The sequence below is a fragment of the Hyalella azteca genome, unplaced genomic scaffold (genome assembly GCF_000764305.2).
Source record: "Hyalella azteca isolate HAZT.00-mixed unplaced genomic scaffold, Hazt_2.0.2 contig1933, whole genome shotgun sequence".
Lineage (NCBI taxonomy): Eukaryota > Metazoa > Arthropoda > Malacostraca > Amphipoda > Hyalellidae > Hyalella > Hyalella azteca.
The window spans coordinates 213,059-232,809 of NW_025932225.1; the positions used below are offsets into that span (position 1 = coordinate 213,059).

Here is a 19,751-nt window from a genome sequence, read left to right on the forward strand (position 1 = left end):
AACATGGGTGCAGAACACGACAGTGTTGAGCTATCGCCCGTCGCTGCTGGAGCGGCCGGTGTCCTGCAACCTGTCTCAGTGCGAGGTGTACTCGTGCGTGCTGTCCGCCGAGGAGGCCACCGCTCTGTCCATCCTCGACCCTGTCACCGTCAACATGGAGCTCACCGACAGACCTCCTGTCACTACTGACCTCAGTCTCGGCTCTGCCCTGTCTCATCATCACGTTCTCGAGGTGCTCACTTATCACAGTGAATTGTGTACGAGCTCGTCTTGAGTATATTGTTATATATTATTGAATTGTATACGCGCTCATCTTCATTATATTGTTATATATTATTAAATTTTATTCGAGCTCATCTTGATTATATTGTTATAGACTATTAAATTATACCTATACGAGCTCGTCTTAAATATACTCTTATATATTATCAAATGGTATATACTAGCTGATCTTGATTATATTGTTATATATTGTAAAATTATATGCGAGCTTGTATCTTTATTCATTTTTATTATGTAAAGCACTCAATATTTTATAGGTTAAATGACGTAAGTTCTTGAAAAAACATATAAAGCGCATTTTATGCGTTTTACTATGCACTGAGCCCCTATCTTTTGGTATATCGATGAAGTTTTGTACATGCATCGGAATAATTTATACTGTAGCAGTAAATGTTGTTTTGCCTGAAGCATGCAGTCAAATTTAAAAAAGTGCTCTAGTTGCGTATTTAGACGATTCTGTTTAATTCGGTTTACATTCAGCATTAGGTTTTATCGTATCACTAAGACTGCGTTAAAAGAAGTCAGTTTCCATTCCGCGGTATATAAATCCGCTAAAGGAAATCGTTTTACCGTTGATAAGTTCGCGTGGACAAAGTTAATCTCCATTGAAATGAAAATAAGCTTTGCAAAGAGGGTAGTGAAACCCAAGTGTTTCTGATACTTGGGTTAGCGCTTAGGTTAGGTTAGTGTTTAGCATTTACCTCGTTTCGATTCCTGTAAAATATTTCATTTAATGTTTTGAATATTGGCTTTTTAGCGCATTTTCTCATTTATGGAAAAAATGCACTATTGTGCTCGCCATGTCCGTCTGTCCGTCCGTCCGTGACTTCACGTTTTCGTCGACGAGAAAATGCGCTCTCTGTCACTCACTGCAGTGAGTACTGAGTTATATTTTTATAATTGTTTAAATTGTTTTGCATGATTTCTTTCAAATTCGTTGAAATATTTATAATTGTATTATATGTTTGTAATCATTGGCGTGTTGTGCAGATAAGTTTGCACCAAATCAACTTACGTCTCAGCTACCATGACCTGAAGATGTTCAAGCGCATCCTCGAGTCCTTGCAGGTCCTACAGGAGGGCGACGCCGACCCTCAGCACAAGAAGCCTCTGGAACATCCTGCCAACGTTGAAGGTTTGTGCTTCGTATCTCATCATAAACTTATTTATTTATTAGTTTCTTTTAAGTAATTATATCGCCATTTGGGGAGCTGATCTTATCGGGCTATCACTCTGTCTCTCGATGTTGAATTACGATGTTAATTGCAATGCGATGTTGAATTATGTCAGCCATGCCCTTTCATTTATTTTATTCGATAAATTATGTTCTGTAATGTATAATTTGACAGTCCTGCTAAACTTAAAGTCACTTTATTTATTTTAATTATGGCATTCGTTCATTTTTTTCTTTGGTTCAAGGATTCTGATGATGCATTGTACGTAAAATTATTGATCTATAAAATTAGTTATTGTAATTACCGGCGGAAAGCGGATAATTTACAGCAAATAACGGCTTAATTTGCTGTAAATATATTTGATATTTTACAACTAATTAAAGGGATTATATGCTGTTAATCCATTGGATATCTTACAGATAATAATTTGGATAATTTACCCTATGCCACATGGATATTATGCAGCTAATGAAGGGTACTATTGCCAGCCAATGTAACAGATAATAAATCTAATATGAATATAATATGATAAACAACCGTCTATATAATTAATTCATTTGTTAACTTGCAGCGCGTTATCAGATAATAAATCTTATATGAATATAATATGATAAACAACTATCTATATAGTTAATGAATTTGTTTGTTAACCTGCAGCGCCTTACCAGATAATAAATCTAATATAAATATATAATAAACAATTATCTCTATATTTAATTTGTTCATAACCGTGCAGCGCGCGTGTCGCAGCTGAGCGTGCTGGGGTTCTCACGCGACGACTGCGTGCGAGCGCTGCGTGAGAGCGGGGGGCGCCTGGACGACGCGGCGCTCTGGCTTACCAGGCACGCCGCCCCCCTGCCTGCTACACATCTTGTCCAGCCCCAGCCATCCTCCAGCACTCACTTCAACCCTGCCATCAACTTACACGCCATTGAGGTCTATATTTCCATTATTACCTAATGCTTTTATCGTTCTGTAATATTTTCGTCCCTATGTAATACTTATTTCCTCTAGTATTAATCTTTCAATCACACTACCTAATTTCTTATTTATTCTGTAAAAATTTCGTCTCTCTGTTATACTAATTTCATCAATTATCAAACAAGCAATCTTTATGCATTAATTCAGCTTCAGCGTCATCGAGGTGGCCTACAATCTATAATTCATTCCTTACTTATCTCATCCACCGTATAAATCACCTGTAATCTATATATAAGCAATATATTTCGCCAATATTCCATGAAGAATTTCACATAACTGATTTCATTTCTCGTGAAGTGCAAGACCGTCATGGTTAGTTTATTAATTTATTTAATAAAGTAATAAATTGTAGAGCTCGAGGAGCGAGGAGGTCTCTTTTATCAATTTTAATAATCCATGTAACACGCCAATGACGTTATCGTAATCAAACAGTTATGAAGCTTAATAGTTATCATTAATCAAGTGTCATCTTTCACGTAAGCTACTATACTCCATCATGAATCATATAGGTAACTTTTGGTATATTAATATCTGACAGCCGTCTTGCTGTCGAAAGTAGATTTTTAACATAACTTCTATTCTAAAAGTTCGACCACCTCGTTAAACTTTGAAGTGAAAGAGTGATGAATTTGAACAGAACTTCATCAACATTGGAAGAGGGACCCTGGTTCAAATTCAACATTTCAATTGTAGATAAACGCTGCTTATTTCAGATGAAAATCTGCCTTAAAAATCAATCGCTCATCGGTGTTGATGCGACCTTCTTTTTCAATATTTATACTTGAATCTGCAGTAACGTATTGAATAGCACCAATTTTTCAATGCATTAAAGCTATAATAATTAGTAGTACTCTTCAATAACAGACTACTTTTAACTATATTAATGATTAGTACACTTCAATAACAGACTACTTTTAACTATAATAATAATTAGTACATTTCAATAACAGACTACCGTACTTTTTCAGCTGAAAACTGGCAGCGTGAACCTGTGCCTCATTGACGACTGCGGCGACTGTGACGTCCCGCTGCTGGAGTTCTCCCTCTGCCACCTGACCATGAGACAGGTGCTTGTGAACTGAGATTTCTTGTTACTGTATCTTTTAGTGATCTTAGTGATCAAATCATTTCTTCTAGCAGAAATCTCACTCTGTCCTCCTGGGCCCAAAATTCTAACCATGTTTCAAAGAGACTTGATTTATTTTTTATATATTTAATAATATAACTAATTATTTATTGCCATTCTCTATACTGAATAATAAAATTGTTTCTCTACCGCTAACGTTTCCGCATTCTCTCAATACATAAATTTGTTCTTCATATACTCTATAATCTATATATAATTCTTTTGTATTATGAACAATACAAATAATTATTCAGTGTTATTGTAACCTGCTGTATAGATATTTGAATTATTATTATATTTAATTTTATATGTACGTGTATATTTATATATGTATACCTATATATAATATTATATATCATTATATTTAATTATATATGTATAAATATATTAAATTTGTACGTTATATTAAATTTATCTGTCGTTGGCAGGATCGCAGCTGGAGCGGCGTCGCAGGCTGCACGCTCTCAGTGAACTACTACAACAGATTCCTGTCTGGCTGGGAGCCGCTGCTGGAGCCCTGGAGGTAACATTACCTGCTGTGTTGGGTGCTATGGAGGTAATGTTACCTGCTGTGTTGGGTGCTGTGGAGGTAATGTTACCTGCTGTGTTGGGTGAGTGAGCCGTTAGTTATGGCTCACTGGGATCACATTTCATATTACCATTTATGAGGTCATGCTCCTATCAATGATACTACGCACAACTGAAGATCTAATCAACAATATTGTTTGTGAATAATGTTCCATGCTATGAAATTATGTACAAATGATCTTTTTTCAATGATATTTTATGTAAACTATTTGTTATTTTAAAGCTTTGTGTGCAATTGATATTGTGTTCAAGAAATAACAGTATGTATATTTGTCCCAATAGACGTTGTTTTCAACATCATTTTATATAATTAACGAGCTCTACAACACAGCATGTATGTATGTTGTGCCTGCATAGATGCGGTGTGCTGTGGGAGCAGCGGACGGTGGACAGCGAGGCCGGCGTGTCACGTTTGTCCGTCAAGCTGAAGGCGGAGGACACCATGGAGCTCAACGTGACCTCCTCGCTGCTCCAGCTCTACAAGATGGTCAAGAGCAGCTGGACCAGAGACTACTACCGCAGAGACGACACTCCTTCCAGAGACCGGTGTGCAAAAAATAATAATAATGGGGATTTATAAAAAAATATAACTCGGTACTCACTGCAGTGAGTGACAGAGAGCGCATTTTCTCGTCGACGAAAACTTGAGGTCACGGACGGACGGACATACAGACGGACGGACGGATAGACAGACGGACGGACATGGAGAGCACAATAGTGAATTTTTTCCGTAAATGAGAAAATGCGCTAAAAAGAATAGTACGGTATATCGGAATCGTAGTTTGTAAATAGCAAAAGTGTGTTAGGGTCACATTTTAAAAATGGTTTAATTGTTTGTGAATTGCATTTTAATTATGGTCGTTTTGTATGTGAATCGTTCTTAAGTGGTTCCCTTGTATTTAGATTTCATCGTAAAAATTGGTGTGTTACAAGCTACCCCCACCAAACACAAACGAGGAATTGTCCGCTACTTGTACTAAAGTAGCTAGGTGTTCTTATGCCGCTACTTGTACTTAAGTAGCTAGGTGTTCTTATGCCGCTACTTTTACTTAAGTAGCTAGGTGTTCTTATGCCGCTACTTGTACTTAAGTAGCTAGGTGTTCTTATGCCGCTACTTGTACTTAAGTAGCTAAGTGTTCTTATGCCGCTACCTGTACTTAAGTAGCTAGGTGTTCTTATGCCGCTACCTGTACTTAAGTAGCTAGGTGTTCTTATGCCGCTACCTGTACTTAAGCGAGTTTTGGTGGCCCCTGGAAAATAAACGAGTGAGAGGCAAGTCATGTACACGTGCAAGAAAACTAGAGCATAATAAATGGTGATCGCTGTACAATGATAGTGTTAACGGTACAGTGTAATGAAGGTAATTCCAACATCAATACAAAACGACGTTTAGAGAAAAGATTACCAAAATTTCAATGAACGTTTTAGGGATTGAATTCTGGAGCGAAAATGATTGAGATTTCGTTATTTTTGTAAGTAATTTGCAGCTTTACAGGCAAATCTACATTAATTCACATATCTATTATATTCTTTAAATTTGTTATCAAATAATTTAAATAACCCAATTAAAATCACCCTCAAAATTCTTTAACCTATTTTGTTTTTTCGTATTATTTATCCTGAAATTTAAAGATTTTATCCCAACTTTCGTTAGAGATAATTTTATACAATTATTTTTATGTAAAAAAATGGATTGAATTATGAACTTATGTTGATATTTTGTGTGCAGCTCAGAGCAGCGAAGCTCGAGCAGCTCGCCGTGCGCTGGGGGCAGCCCTGTGAGCTACAGGAGGCGAGCGCCCTTCATACCCTTCACCATTCACAACGAGACGGGCTCCTCTCTCCTCTTCACCACCTTCACATCCTTCACTTATGGGTAAGATAATGTCCCCTTCACCATTCACAACGAGACGGGCTCCCCCCTCCTCTTCACCACCTTCACCTCCTTCACTTATGGGTAAGATAATGTCCCCTTCACCATTCACAACGAGACGGGCTCCTCCCTCCTCTTCACCACATTCACATCCTTCACTTATGGGTAACATTGTTGCCAGTCACTATCGTTATTTTCCGGAAACTTTGCTAACTATTATGTGATATTACAAGGAGAAATCACCTATCAGGTAGATTTATTAGCAATGTAACATTCTACTAACGTAGTAACGTTCTACTAACGTACCAACGTACTAATATTAGCAATGTAACATTCTACTACTACTACATCCATCCAATATACTGAGCTGGAAATATCTTAGTTGAAAAAAAAAAAAACACGTTCACTATATAGTATTTTTCTATTCGTCACTATTGCTATTGCATCCCAGTTATCGAGCGGAATAGAAAGTATAAATTTTGTAGTTACACTATAAAAAAACGACATGGAAAGTACACGAAGAGCAACGTTTTATTTTTATTTAAGGAAAGTGCTAGTAGTTCATCATATTTGTGTTATTGGCTCATCAATGAGTGAATAAGTAGAAATAATTTAAGTTGAGATATAAATTACTTAATTTTTTTCATTTCCAGGGGCTTGGACAATTGCTACGAGGAGACCTCAGGACCTCCGCGCCCCGAGCAGGAGTGGACGCTGGTGCCGCCCTCAGAATCTGTTCCTTTTTCTATTGATAATCATCGTGAGTTGTGGTTTATGAAGATCTAACTCGGTTTCCTTTGAAAATATCAAGTGGGCTTCATTTTTTGAAACATGCAAGCTTTATTTCCTATAAAAATATCAAGTGGGCTTCATTTTTTGAAACATGCAAGCTTTATTTCCTATAAAAATATCAAGTGGGCTTCATTTTTTGAAACATTCATGCTTTATTTACTTTAAAAACATTAAGTCATTTTTTTTAATATTCAAACTATGTTTTCTTTCGATTATGTTCACACTCTGTTGGCTGTCTGGCCTTGCATGTTTACTCATTTATGTCGTCATGTGCACAGTAACTTGGGAAGTTTTGTATGTTTGAAACCAGTAAAGTCTTTAGATTATGACATTAAAAAGGGTTACTTATCGACGTGTGGCAGACTGCAGTCTCTGTCACTAAATACATTGCAGTTTGCGGACCCCACGTTACCATTATTCAATTTTTTGTATGTTTACGTTAAACTTGAATTTTTTCGTTCAACATAAGTTATTAAGCAGATATAATTGATTCATGTGGTGTAATCTATTGATGCATTATTGAGTTTTTAATTATTTTTCATTCTTCACAAGCTTGAAAATCCTTACGTGGTGTTGGTGATATCGTTTGACACTAATTAAATAATATTTAACTTAATCTCATCTCCATGATTCTGACCTAATAATTAGCTTCACTGCGAACCTAATATTTATATCAACGAAGAAATGAAGCCTTGAGAATTCCTGCACTCTGCGCAATCAGAGTGTATAGGAATAGTAATCTATCATTGCTATTTCCAGTAGTAAGCATTAGTCTTAATTTCAGGTATGATATTGAGAGCAGGTTAAGACATCAAAAATAAATTACAATGATTTCTTTGCATGGCTTGGCAAGGTGCAGATCATTTCGTATCTTAAAAATATACCATTGGCATAAAAATTCGATCCCTTCAAGTATAATATTAATAGGAAGTGTACAGTAAAGCCAAGACAAAATATGATGTGTGATGCGAGACAAAAAAAATATGTGTGATGTGAGACAAAGTATGATGTGTGATGTGAGACAAAATATGATGTGTGATGTGAGACAAAATATGATGTGTGATGTGACACAAAATATGTTGTGTGATGTGAGACAAAATATGTGTGATGTGACACAAAATATGTTGTGTGATGTGAGACAAAATATGTGTGATGTGACACAAAATATGATGTGTGATGTGAGACAAAATATGTGTGATGTGACACAAAATATGTTGTGTGATGTGAGACAAAATATGTGTGATGTGACACAAAATATGTTGTGTGATGTGAGACAAAATATGTGTGATGTGACACAAAATATGATGTGTGATGTGAGACAAAGTATGTGTGATGTGACACAAAATATGTTGTGTGATGTGACACAAAATATGTTGTGTGATGCGAGACAAAATATGATGTGTGATGTGAGACAAAATATGATGTGTGATGAGAGACAAAGTATGATATGTGCAGGCAAGGTGAAAGTGCGTCACGGTGACTCACATGAGCACAAGATGCACCAGATCTGCGTGCACGTGTCAGGCTGGCACCCCGTGGGCCCCGTGACGGTGGACAAGGTCGGCAGCTTCTTCAGGATGGCCGCGCCCGAGACTTCTGAGCCGGTCAGTGGCGCCCGTGGTGTCTCTGATGGTCAGAGTTATTATGGTCTCTGGTGGTCATAGTTATTATGGTCTCTGTCATAAGTCTCTGGTGATCATAGTTAATATGGTCTCTGGTGGTCGTAATTTATACGGTTCCTATCATAGGTCTCTGCTGGTCATATTGATTATGGTCTCTGTCATTGGTCTCTGCTGGTCATACTTAATATTGTCTCAGTCATAGGTCTCTGGTGTCCATAGTTAATATGGTCTCTGTCATAAGTATTTATTTAATTATGGAAGTAATCAATAGTTTATTGCCTCATAAGTTTTATCTAATTAGTGAAGTAATCAATAGTTTATTGCCTCATAAGTGTTTATCTAATTAGTGAAGTAATCAATAGTTTATTGCCTCATAAGTGTTTATTTAATCAGTGAAGTAACGAACTAACAGACGCACGGTGGACTGGCTCACGCGCGCATCGTAGTGACGGTGTCGCTGATGGGGACGGCGCGTAAGCTGGTGACGGTGCGCTCAGCGCTGCTGCTCTGCAACGCTCTGCCCACCCCCGTACAGGCCAAGCTCGAGAACCTCGTCATAAGCAGGGCAGGTGCGTTCTAATTACATCAGAATTTAGTGGGTCAACCGCAGGGCAGGTGCGTTCTAATTACATCAGAATTTAGTGGGTCAACCGCAGGGGAGGTGGGTCATGGGTGGGCTAGGTGTTTGGTGGGTTGTAATTATATCATAATTGAGTGGGTCCTAATTACATCATAGTTGACAATTATGGTGACATACAACATGATTAAGCATAAAGCAAATAGATAAGGAAATGCCATGGTCATGGGTGGGCAAAATGTGTAGTGGGTTGTATTTACATCATAATTGAGAATTATGTTGATATACAACACAATTGTGCACAATGCTAATAGATAAGTAAATGTATGCTAAATAGTCAATGTGTATGTTTGTTGTGCATAAAGCTAATAGAGTAAGTAAAAGAGTCAATTAATATGATTGTTGTGCACAAAGCTGATATACAAGTGAAGGTATGCTAATGAGTCAATGGGTATGTTTGTTGTGCATAAAGCTGATAGATAAGTAAAAGTATGCTAACGAGTCGATTAATATGTTTGTATTGCAGACGTGAAAGTACTTCAGGTGCCGTCACAGTCAACAGTAGCGGTGCCCCTGAGGTACGTGTGGGCAGGCATCACCGTGCGCCCTGTGGGGGGCCACGCCAAGCGGGCGCTCTCTCGCTCCAACCAAGCCTCTGGCAGCGCCTCTGCCTCCCAATCTGCTGGTTCGTTATTATTATTATCTGCCTTAATTATCATTAATGCATGCCTTAATTATCAGTAATCATTAATGCGTGCTCCTGGTGAATCAAGTCACGAAAAGTACAAGAATCGGCAACAGGCCATGCGCCATGGGCCTGTTTCTTCAGTGCCGACACTTCTATTCTGTTACTATATAATGAGTCTGTGAAAGCCGTGCACGTGCCTGCCTTCAAATGCTCATTTTAATCGAGAGATGAGCGATACTAGGTCCTAATATTGAGGCAATTTATCCCTTTGTATGGGTCATTTCGCTTCAGTTTGGCTTCTTGAAAGGGCGTATCACAGGGTGGTACCGGTCATGGAAAATATGGAAAGTACTGGAATTTGATTTTTCATTTTCCAGGCCTGGAAAGTCATGGAATTTCATTTCAGGTTATGGAAAGTCCTGGAATTTGCAAATAAATAAAAAAATGGAGTATTTTTCTGTGCTGCGTGTGTCAACCCTAATCGCCACGGGTTGTCGTGTCACGCTACAACCTCGGGTGCAAATGATATCTGCCCTTAATTTTGTTAAGTATTATTTGTCTTCTATTTTATATACGCTGCGATTATTTTACCAGGCATTAATATAGACTGTTCCCTATCACATGCAGTCTTCAAACGCACAATTGTTGACTCGAATCCATTTTTGGAAATTATGAGAATGAAAGGACCGAATTTCTGGCCTCAAGCAGAGCCATCTCCGTGTACGACAACTCCGACGGTTCGAACTTGTGTCTATGTTACCCATGGGCAGGAGACTGTAAGTCATTCACGTGTGCGTGTGCCTGAGAACATGTGCATATTTATCGCTGGTGCATGTGCAGCTTCATAACTGCTGCACCTCCTGCAAACTCATCGCTAGTTTCTTTGTTCCTGCATCCAAAACTAGTTTTTTTATCTCATTGTTTGCGAGTTCGTTGCCCGCCGTTGAAAGAACTGCATGATATGAGACGCATCAGCGGAGCGGGAAGCTCGAGTATACCGTCCACCCCCGTTGCTCGTTGGACACTGAGATCGTGAGTCCGACAAGGGTGTAACTCGCTCCCGGCACGCGAGTCCGCTTACTCGGTAGCAAAAGTCTATACGTAGTTTGCTAAATGATCTACCTTATCATTATCGATTAAAATAGCTAAAATATTATTGATCCAACACCAAGAATAGAAATCAGTTGAAGAGTATCTCGACAGAAGGCTGTGAGATTCGTGGTTATTTTTACGGTGGTTATTAGAAACTAAGGGCGTTTTCCCGCTAACCCTACGCGATTAGTGTTAACCTGTTTGTCCAGTCTCTTGTTTCCTGCCTTCTGATTGGCACGAATGAAATGAGAGACTGTGCCACAGTCTCTTGTTTCCCCACTCTATGCATTTACACGTTTGCTAGTTATCAACTGTAGGAGATGATAGAAGAATGTGCACGGTTACTCTTTCAGTCATGCTAAACCTGTCGTATGCGAGTTTTGGAAAATTATATTGATGGTCATGGAGAGTCCTGGAAAAGTTATGGAAATTTTTTTCTCAATATCGGTACGCACCCTGGTATCACTGCCACAGGCAGAAAGTGTGTCACTATTGGGGCTAGAGCGCCCAATAATTGTTCTGAGTGTATGATTGTTGACACTATTGGGGCTATAGCACCCAATAATTGTTCTGAGTGTATGATTGTTGACACTATTGGGGCTATAGCACCCAACAATTGTTCTGAGTGTATGACTGTTGACACTATTGGGGCTATAATCACCCAACAATTGTTGTGAGTGTATGATTGTTGACAGGATGTCCCCCGTGTGGGGGCAGCGGTGGGTGGATCCACTGCCGGGACGCCATACACTGGCGGGTGGTGGGGGGAGCGGGGGAGCAGCACGCACAGCTCCACACCTGCGACGCCATCAACGCCAACCACCCGCCCTTCAGGTCAAACTCTAATATACGCATCTATAAACTATTTTTATTTGTTTCACTTATTCACAATTATTTATAATTATTTTAAATTATTCAAAATTATTTTAATTATTTAAAATGATTTTAATTATTTGAAATTATTTAAATTATTCAAAATTATTTCAATTATTTAAATTATTTAAAATTATTTTAATTATTCAAAATTGTTTTAATTTTTGCATATGTTTTATAAATTACAGGCTTCTTTACATAAGTTGTGGGCTAGTTTAAAATTTAAAGCCGTTAAAACACAACAAGATTTCAATTTTCTGTCTACTGAGGTACAGAAAGTTTTAAGTTTGTTGTTTCTTATGAATATTTCTTTTGGCGAAAATATCCAACTCAACATTATTGTCCTTTATGTTTTTTATTCGTGCTCCAGTTTGTCATATTTATCAATCGATTTATTTCCTCTCAGGTTGAACGTATTCATCCGACGTGAGAAGTACCCCGTGGATGTCACCCAGGGCAACACGCGGCCCCCCACGCCCCCATTTAGTCACCCTCACCGTCAACCTCTCATCCCCCACCCCTCCCCCTCATCCTCCGAGTGGGTCAGTTTACTATCAATACATTTTCCGTTTACTATAACTACATATTTTACATATCAGCAGGTTTACATATAGCAGGTTTCTACATATTTTTATACCAGCAGGTTAAGCCAAATTAAATCAGATTGATGATTATTCCGCAACAATAATTATAACGATATCATTGACCTTATAACAGATTATCAAAGAATCTCTATTTTTTCTTGATGAAAATTGTCAAATGTAATAATTTAATTGTAATTAACATTTCAATTGTAATTGTAATTAATTACAATTACAATTTCAGGTGCAACCCGCGCACACCATCGTGCTGGTGAGCCCTCTGACGCTGGTGAACCTGCTGCCCGTGGAGCTGCACTATAAAATCCTACAGGATCCTTACAACGCATCCTCCGCCTCCACCGTATCCTCCCAGCTACCCTCCATCAGCGGAAGGATAAAGCCTGGGGATAAAGCCATCCTCCACTCAGGTCCGTGGTCTGGTCAAATACCGTCATGTTACTTAGAGTTATCATGTTATATAGGTATGTGATATATCAAATTACTTGAACATATCAGGTTATATAGGTACATTATACCCCCCGCGCAAGATGGCGGCCGTTGTAGCTCCCTACTCCCCCCGGGGATATTTAAATTAAATTTAATTTAAATATATATCAAATTACTTAAACATATCAGGTTATATAGGTACATTATATATCAAATTACTTAAACATATCAGGTTACATAGGTACGTTATATATCAAATTACTTAAACATATCAGGTTATATAGGTACGTTATATATCAAATTACTTAAACATGTCAGGTTACATTTACGTTATATATCAAATTACTTAAACATATCAGGTTATATAGGTACGTTAAATATCAAATTACTTAAACATGTCAGGTTATATAGGTACGTTATATATCAAATTACTTGAAAATATCAGGTTATATAGGTATGTTATATGGCAAATTACTTGAACGTATCATAAATATCAGCCTTTTGGTTCTGTTACCGACTGTGTTCAAAATATAGCTTGCAATTAGAAAAATAAATGAGTAACATTGTCCACATAGTTGCTTTCTTTTGGTATTTCTCTGACTGTGACTTAATTAGTTGTGGGCTGACAACTTCGTTAATTAAAAGTGACTTGCACGTAAACATGTATTAACTGGTCTTTGCTGGATTGTAATATATAGCTTATTGTTTGTAAACATTGTAGTATGTTGTAAAATAGGCATATTTACTGAAACGTTGTAGCGATTGTTTGTGAACATTGTAGAATGTTAGTAAAATAGGTATATTTACTGAAAAGTTGTACCAATTATTTGTAAACATTGTAGAATATTTGCCAAATAGGCCTATTTACTGAAAATATATAGGTACCGATCGTTTGTAAACATTGTAGAATGTTTGTAAAATAGGCATATTTACTGAAACGTTGTACCGATTGTTTTTAAACATAGTAGAATATATGTAAAATAAGCATATTTACTGAAAAGTTGTACGGATTGTTTGTAAACATTGTAGAATGTTTGCCAAGTAGGCAAACATTTTTACATATTGAATATTAACTGAAAAATTGTAGAGGAAATTGAGGAATTGTTAACCTGCAGTTGACCCAGAGGAGGGCGTGGCGCTACAGGTGTTCACGGACGCGTTCTCGGGGGGCGGCAGCGTGCAGGTGGGCGGCGGGGGCGGCGGTGGGGGCAGTGGGCGCTCATACGTCGTCCCCGTGACGCTCACGGACGTCGCCGAGCGTCCCTTGCAGCTGCTGCTTAGGATATCCCGCGTCTACTGCAAGGCTATTAAAGTCAGTACGCTTTTAATAAGACTTTTAATGAGTACCGGTACTCATTTATCGGTATTTATCTCGGTAAAGTATTTAGAATAGGAAAGTATTTATCGGTATTTCTCTATTAAAGTCAGTACTCTTTTAGTATTCTTAATGAGTACTTATTTATTGGAATTTATCTTGGAAAAGTATTTTAAGTAGTAAAGTATTTATCGGTATTTATTTATCATCTATCGGTATTTATCTCTTACAGTGAGTACTCTTTTAATAAGTACTCTTAATGAGTATTTGAGTAATGAGTAGGTAAAGTAGTATTTAAAGTAGTAAAATATTTACGTATATAAAGTATTTATCGGCATTTATTTATCATCGGTATTTATCTCTTAAAATCAGTAATCTTTTGATAAGTACTCTTAATGAATACTTATTTATTGGGATTTATCTCGGTATAGTATTTAAAGTACTAAAGTATTTACGTGTTTAAAGTATTTATCGGCATTTATTTATCATCGGTATTTATCTCTTGAAGTCATTACTCTTGTAGTACTCTTAATGAGTACTTATTTATCGGGATTCATCTCGGTACCGGTATAGTATTTAAAGCAGTAAAGTATTTATTTGTATTCATCTCTTAAAGTGAGTACTCTTTTAATAAGTACTCTTAATGAGTAGGTACTTATTTATTGGGAATTTATCTCGGTAAAGTATTTGAAATAGTTGAGTATTTATTGATATTTATCTGTTAAAGTGAGTAGTCTTTTAATATGTACTCTTAATGAGTACTTATTTATCGGTATTTATCTCGGTATAGTATTTAAAGAACCGTAGTAAAGTATTTATCAGTATTTATTTATCGTTTGATTTATCTCTTAAAGTGAGTACCTACTCTAGAAGTACTCTTAATTTTGCATTGTAATATGCGTAGTTTATGTTTTTTTACCTTCCTAAAGTAAGTATATTTGTTGAAAATGGTGTAGAAATGTGCGTAGTAGAAGGTTTTTTAACTCAGGTCAAGCAGGTCAAGACTACAATACCTGTTATTCGTACAAGTGAGCGTGTACGCCCAGTACTGGCTGTTCAACACTATAACACCTGTTATTCGTGCATAGTAACACCTGCTATTCGTGCATAGTAACACCTGCTATTCGTGCATAGTAACACCTGCTATTCGTGCATAGTAACACCTGCTATTCGTGCATAGTAACACCTGTTATTCGTGCATAGTAACACCTGTTATTCCTGCGTAGTAACACCTGTTATTCGTGCGTAGTAACACCTGTTATTCCTGCGTAGTAACACCTGTTATTCGTGCGTAGTAACACCTGTTATTCCTGCATAGTAACACCTGTTATTCCTGCGTAGTAACACCTGTTATTTGTGCGTACTAACACCTGTTATTCGTGCAGGTGAGCGTGTACGCCCAGTACTATAACACCTGTTATTTGTGCGTACTAACACCTGTTATTCGTGCAGGTGAGCGTGTACGCCCAGTACTGGCTGGTCAACAAGACTGGGCTGCCGCTGGTCTTCAAGCAAGACGGAAGCTCCACCGATGCCGCCGGTTTGTTGCTAATTATTGTCTTCCTAATTTTGCTGGATTTATATTTTCATATTGAAACGATGTCAAATCGTTTAGAAATTTGAGATGGGAATAATGTATTAGTTAATAATTGACGCCAAAAATGTATTGATGTTTCAGTATGTATTTCGCTCTAAAAGCAATGTGATGATTTATTATCGCAAAATATCATCGCAAATAACGATGTTATTTTGAGGTCAATAACGGTGCTTATCGCAGGATTAAGAATGTTGCCTTATATTTTTTTGCCTAATTACAATGTTATGATATGTTTTCTCTGAAAAATACCGTAACGATGTTACAATAAATTTTCTCTTACAAATAACGATGTCACGATAAATTTTCTCTTACAAATAACGATGTTACGATAAATTTTCTCTTATAAATAACGATGTCACGATAAATTTTCTCTAACAAATAACGATGTTGCGATATGTTTCCTGCAAGAACTAACGCTGTTATGAAATGTTTTCTCTCACAATTAACGATGTTATATGTTTGCTATAAGAAGTAATAATATTGTCTTTGCCAGGCCAGGAGAGCGAGCACGAGGCTGCGCGCTGCGGTGCGCCGCTGCTGTTCTCCTTCAGCGACCGCGACGCGGCGCCTGCGCTCGTCATGCGCATAGGCAGGCACCTGCACCCCCGCGCCCTCCCCCACTACTGCCACCGCCTCCCCCTTACGCAGGGTGAGCCTCCCTCACTACTGCCTCCCCCTCCCCCCACTACTAATTTACATATGGTTTTATTGTACAAAGTTCATTAATTTCATTTTAGGCTTCATTCAAGGACTACTACACACAGGACATGCATAGCCTATGTCCAGCCTCTGCTAGCAGAGGCGATCGCCTACACTATGAAAATGCTGACCACTAAAACAACAGCATTTTCATAGTGTAGGCGATCGCCTCTGCTAGCAGAGGCTGGACATAGGCTATGCATGTCCTGTGTGTAGTAGTCCTTGGCTTCATTTCATTTTTATTTGTTTCACGAATAAAATTTCATTTTTATTTAATTTTATTTTTTTATTATACAAAGTTGATTAATTTCATTTATTTATGCCTGCAATTCACTACCTAATACCCGTTCTTTTCTGATTCTAGTCATTCACTAATGGCTTGTAGTTATTTTCATCCGGCATTTCAAATGAAAAATATCTGGCATTCTCAAACTGTTTTTTTTTAAATGTCTGTAATTTTTAAAAAGCCATCACATACAAATTGCCATCATTCACAAATGTCTGCAATTCTAACATAGTGCACGATAGACCACAGCCGGTCTGGTGCGACGTATGGATTTTCTTTTGAAAATTTTAAATAGCCATTGTTCACAAATAGCCATCATTCGCAAATGTCTGCAATTTTAACATAGTGGCCCCCCACAGCCGGTCTGGTGCGGCGTATCCGCGTGTCGCTGCCGGACCGCCGGCCCGACGTGGTGTACATCGTCGGTGTGGACGTGAGGCCCGGCAAGGGACGCTACCGGGACACTCTCATGGTCACCGTCTCGCCACGCTTCCAGGTCGAGAACAGGTGCGTTATTTCGTGGTGAATTTTTGAATTTCATTATAAATATGTTCGTGCTTTCATGGTGTTTTTTTGAAACTTTTTATAAATATGTTCGGGGTTTCATGGTGGATTTTTGAAACTTTTTTTTTAATATGTTCGGGATTTCATGGTGCATTTTTGAAACTTTTGTTTATAAAGATGTTCGTGCTTTCATGGTGGATTTTTGATATTTTTTTATGAATATGTGTCGTGATTTCATGGTGCATTTTTGATATTTTTTTATAAATATGTTCGTCATTTCATGGTGCATTTTGAAACTTATTTTTATAAATATGTTCGGGATTTCATCCTGCATTTTTGATACTTTTTATAAATATATTCATGAATTCATGGTGGATTTATGAAACTTTTTTTTAAATATGTTCGGGATTTCATGATGGATTTCTGATATTTTTTTATAAATATTTTCGTAATTTCATGGTGGATTTTTGAAACTTTTCTTGTAAATGTGTTTGTGAATTCATGGTGGATTTTTGAAACTTTTGTTTTATAAAAATGTTCAGGATTTCATGGTGCATTTCTGAAACTTTTCCTTATAAATATGTTCGTGATTTCATGGTACATTTTTGAAACTTTTTTTTATAAATATGTTCGTGATTTTTTGGTGCATTTTTGAAACTTTTTTTTCAAGTATCAAATTATTTTTGAATAATTAGTGCTGGATTTTTAACACCTTGACTCCGAAATGGTACATATCTGCGTACCATGAAGTGTATTTCTCCAGAACGTAGTGGTGCATAATTCAAGGTTGCAAGATAGCCTAACGAAGAGCGAAGAAGAAAAGGCCAAAAACTCTATATATATACTATTATATTTGTAGGTTCTGGTGTAAAAATCCCATTTATTTTTTTGTAGTTTTTAAAATTTAATTAGAAAGTACCCCTATCAAAAATTTTAGCTGGCCAACGCAATTGAAAAAACTAAATCGCTGAATTTTTCTCGAAAAAGATCGTCTAGCTGGCAACCCTGGTTCAAAACAAAACAAAAATAAAATAATGGTACAAGATGAAGCAATCGGAGTCAACGTGTTAAATTTTTTATGAATAGTCAACAGGTTGAAAAGAGTTCTGTGCTTCTGTGGAGCATTTTTCAAACTTTTCAATTAATATTCAATTATTTTTTAACTGATACCGTGCTGATGTTGCTCATTGAATGACACTCTAGGGTATATTTTTTTAATTGAATCAAATGTGTGCAGTTTTAGGGCAAAAAAATCAAAATTAGAATTTTTTTGGCCATAAGTAAACCGAATGTGTCCAAGCTTCAGATTATTTCTCAAAGTGCCCTATAAAGTTATGTAGGGCGCTAGTTAAGATGTGATTTTTTGATAGACCAGAATGTGTGCATGCGAAGTTACTATACAGTATAGAATATGCGGACGCATTGTGATAGATTATCATACCTGTTTCTGGTAAGACCTGTTTCTTGTATGACCTGTTTCCCGTATGACCTGTTTCCCGTATGACCTGTTTTTCGTATGTCTTGTTTCTGGTGTGACCTGTTTTTGTTATGACCTGTTTGTATACTGTATATCCGCTTGTGTATGACCTGCTCTCTGTAAGACCACCTTATAATTTAACCTGGCGTTGCAGGTGTTCGTACGACCTGTTCTCCATACGACCACCGTATAATATAACCTGCTGTTGTAGGTGCTCGTACGACCTGTTCTCCATATGACCCCGTTTTCATATAACCTGTTGTACCAGGTGTTCATATGACCTCTTCTCCATATAACCTGTTCTCCATATGACCACCTTATAATATAACCTGCCGTGCCAGGTGTTCGTACGACCTGTACTCCATATGACCACGTTTACATATAACCTGCCGTACCAGATGCTCGTACGACCTGTTCTCCATAATACCATGTTTACATATAACCTGCTGTTGCAGGTGCTCGTACGACCTGCTGCTGGCGCAGACGTGCTGCACTGACGGCAGCATCGTGAGCGGGGAGAGCACGTGGCTGCGGTGCCTCCCCAGCAGCTTCCTCGCCTTCCACTGGCCGCGGCTCGACAAAGACCAGCTCTTGTCCATTAAAATCCTCTCCCCCGTCAGCGGTTATTGGTCCGGCGGATTTGCCATCGAGAAAATAGACTCCTTCCACCTCAATGTCAGGTAAACACTCACTGAAATGGCTGAGATTTTGTCTAACTTGTGTTTTGAGCTTGTGTGGGTCATCCACTATTATGCAGTTTGGTCCAGCGAAAGAGTATATCAATGCTACGTCGTGTTGTAAGTAAGAAAGTGCGTTATTATTTGGACAATGTGACAGTCATTTTCCTGATTACACATTTCGCTGCATTTCAAAATGGGGTCAAAACTCAAAATTTGTCTGTCCATTTTTTTCATTATTTGAAGAGCCATGAGGCACTGGAATTATCTTACATAGCCTCTGTATGCTATTCACATACCAATCGAAAAACATAATTTTTCTGCTGTTTACAATTGTTGAGTTTGTAAACACTGCTAGTTGCCATTCGCTTAAACATGGAGACAATTGTTAACCCTGATCTATTATGCCTTTTGTGGCGCTCTCTTACGACACTTTTATGACTGCTATGGCGCTCTGTTATGACGTTTATGACACTGTTATGATTTATGTCGCTTCTAT

General features: G+C 37.7%; 1 protein-coding gene across 1 annotated transcript in view; it reads left to right on the forward strand.

Moving 5' to 3' along the window:
• Window positions 1-19,751, forward strand: part of LOC108667960 (vacuolar protein sorting-associated protein 13D) — a 49,331-nt gene that overhangs the window by 13,005 nt on the left and 16,575 nt on the right. Inside the window, exons 7-25 of the mRNA XM_047884451.1 lie at window positions 14-232; window positions 1,273-1,417; window positions 2,194-2,393; window positions 3,407-3,505; window positions 3,993-4,087; window positions 4,510-4,698; window positions 5,882-6,028; window positions 6,679-6,785; window positions 8,273-8,421; window positions 8,852-9,008; window positions 9,543-9,701; window positions 11,492-11,630; window positions 12,076-12,211; window positions 12,495-12,678; window positions 13,813-14,009; window positions 15,465-15,552; window positions 16,103-16,258; window positions 16,954-17,101; window positions 19,031-19,255. Of these exons, the coding sequence (XP_047740407.1) occupies window positions 14-232; window positions 1,273-1,417; window positions 2,194-2,393; window positions 3,407-3,505; window positions 3,993-4,087; window positions 4,510-4,698; window positions 5,882-6,028; window positions 6,679-6,785; window positions 8,273-8,421; window positions 8,852-9,008; window positions 9,543-9,701; window positions 11,492-11,630; window positions 12,076-12,211; window positions 12,495-12,678; window positions 13,813-14,009; window positions 15,465-15,552; window positions 16,103-16,258; window positions 16,954-17,101; window positions 19,031-19,255 (2,939 nt within the window). The remainder of the gene's footprint in view (window positions 1-13; window positions 233-1,272; window positions 1,418-2,193; window positions 2,394-3,406; window positions 3,506-3,992; window positions 4,088-4,509; window positions 4,699-5,881; window positions 6,029-6,678; window positions 6,786-8,272; window positions 8,422-8,851; window positions 9,009-9,542; window positions 9,702-11,491; window positions 11,631-12,075; window positions 12,212-12,494; window positions 12,679-13,812; window positions 14,010-15,464; window positions 15,553-16,102; window positions 16,259-16,953; window positions 17,102-19,030; window positions 19,256-19,751) is intronic.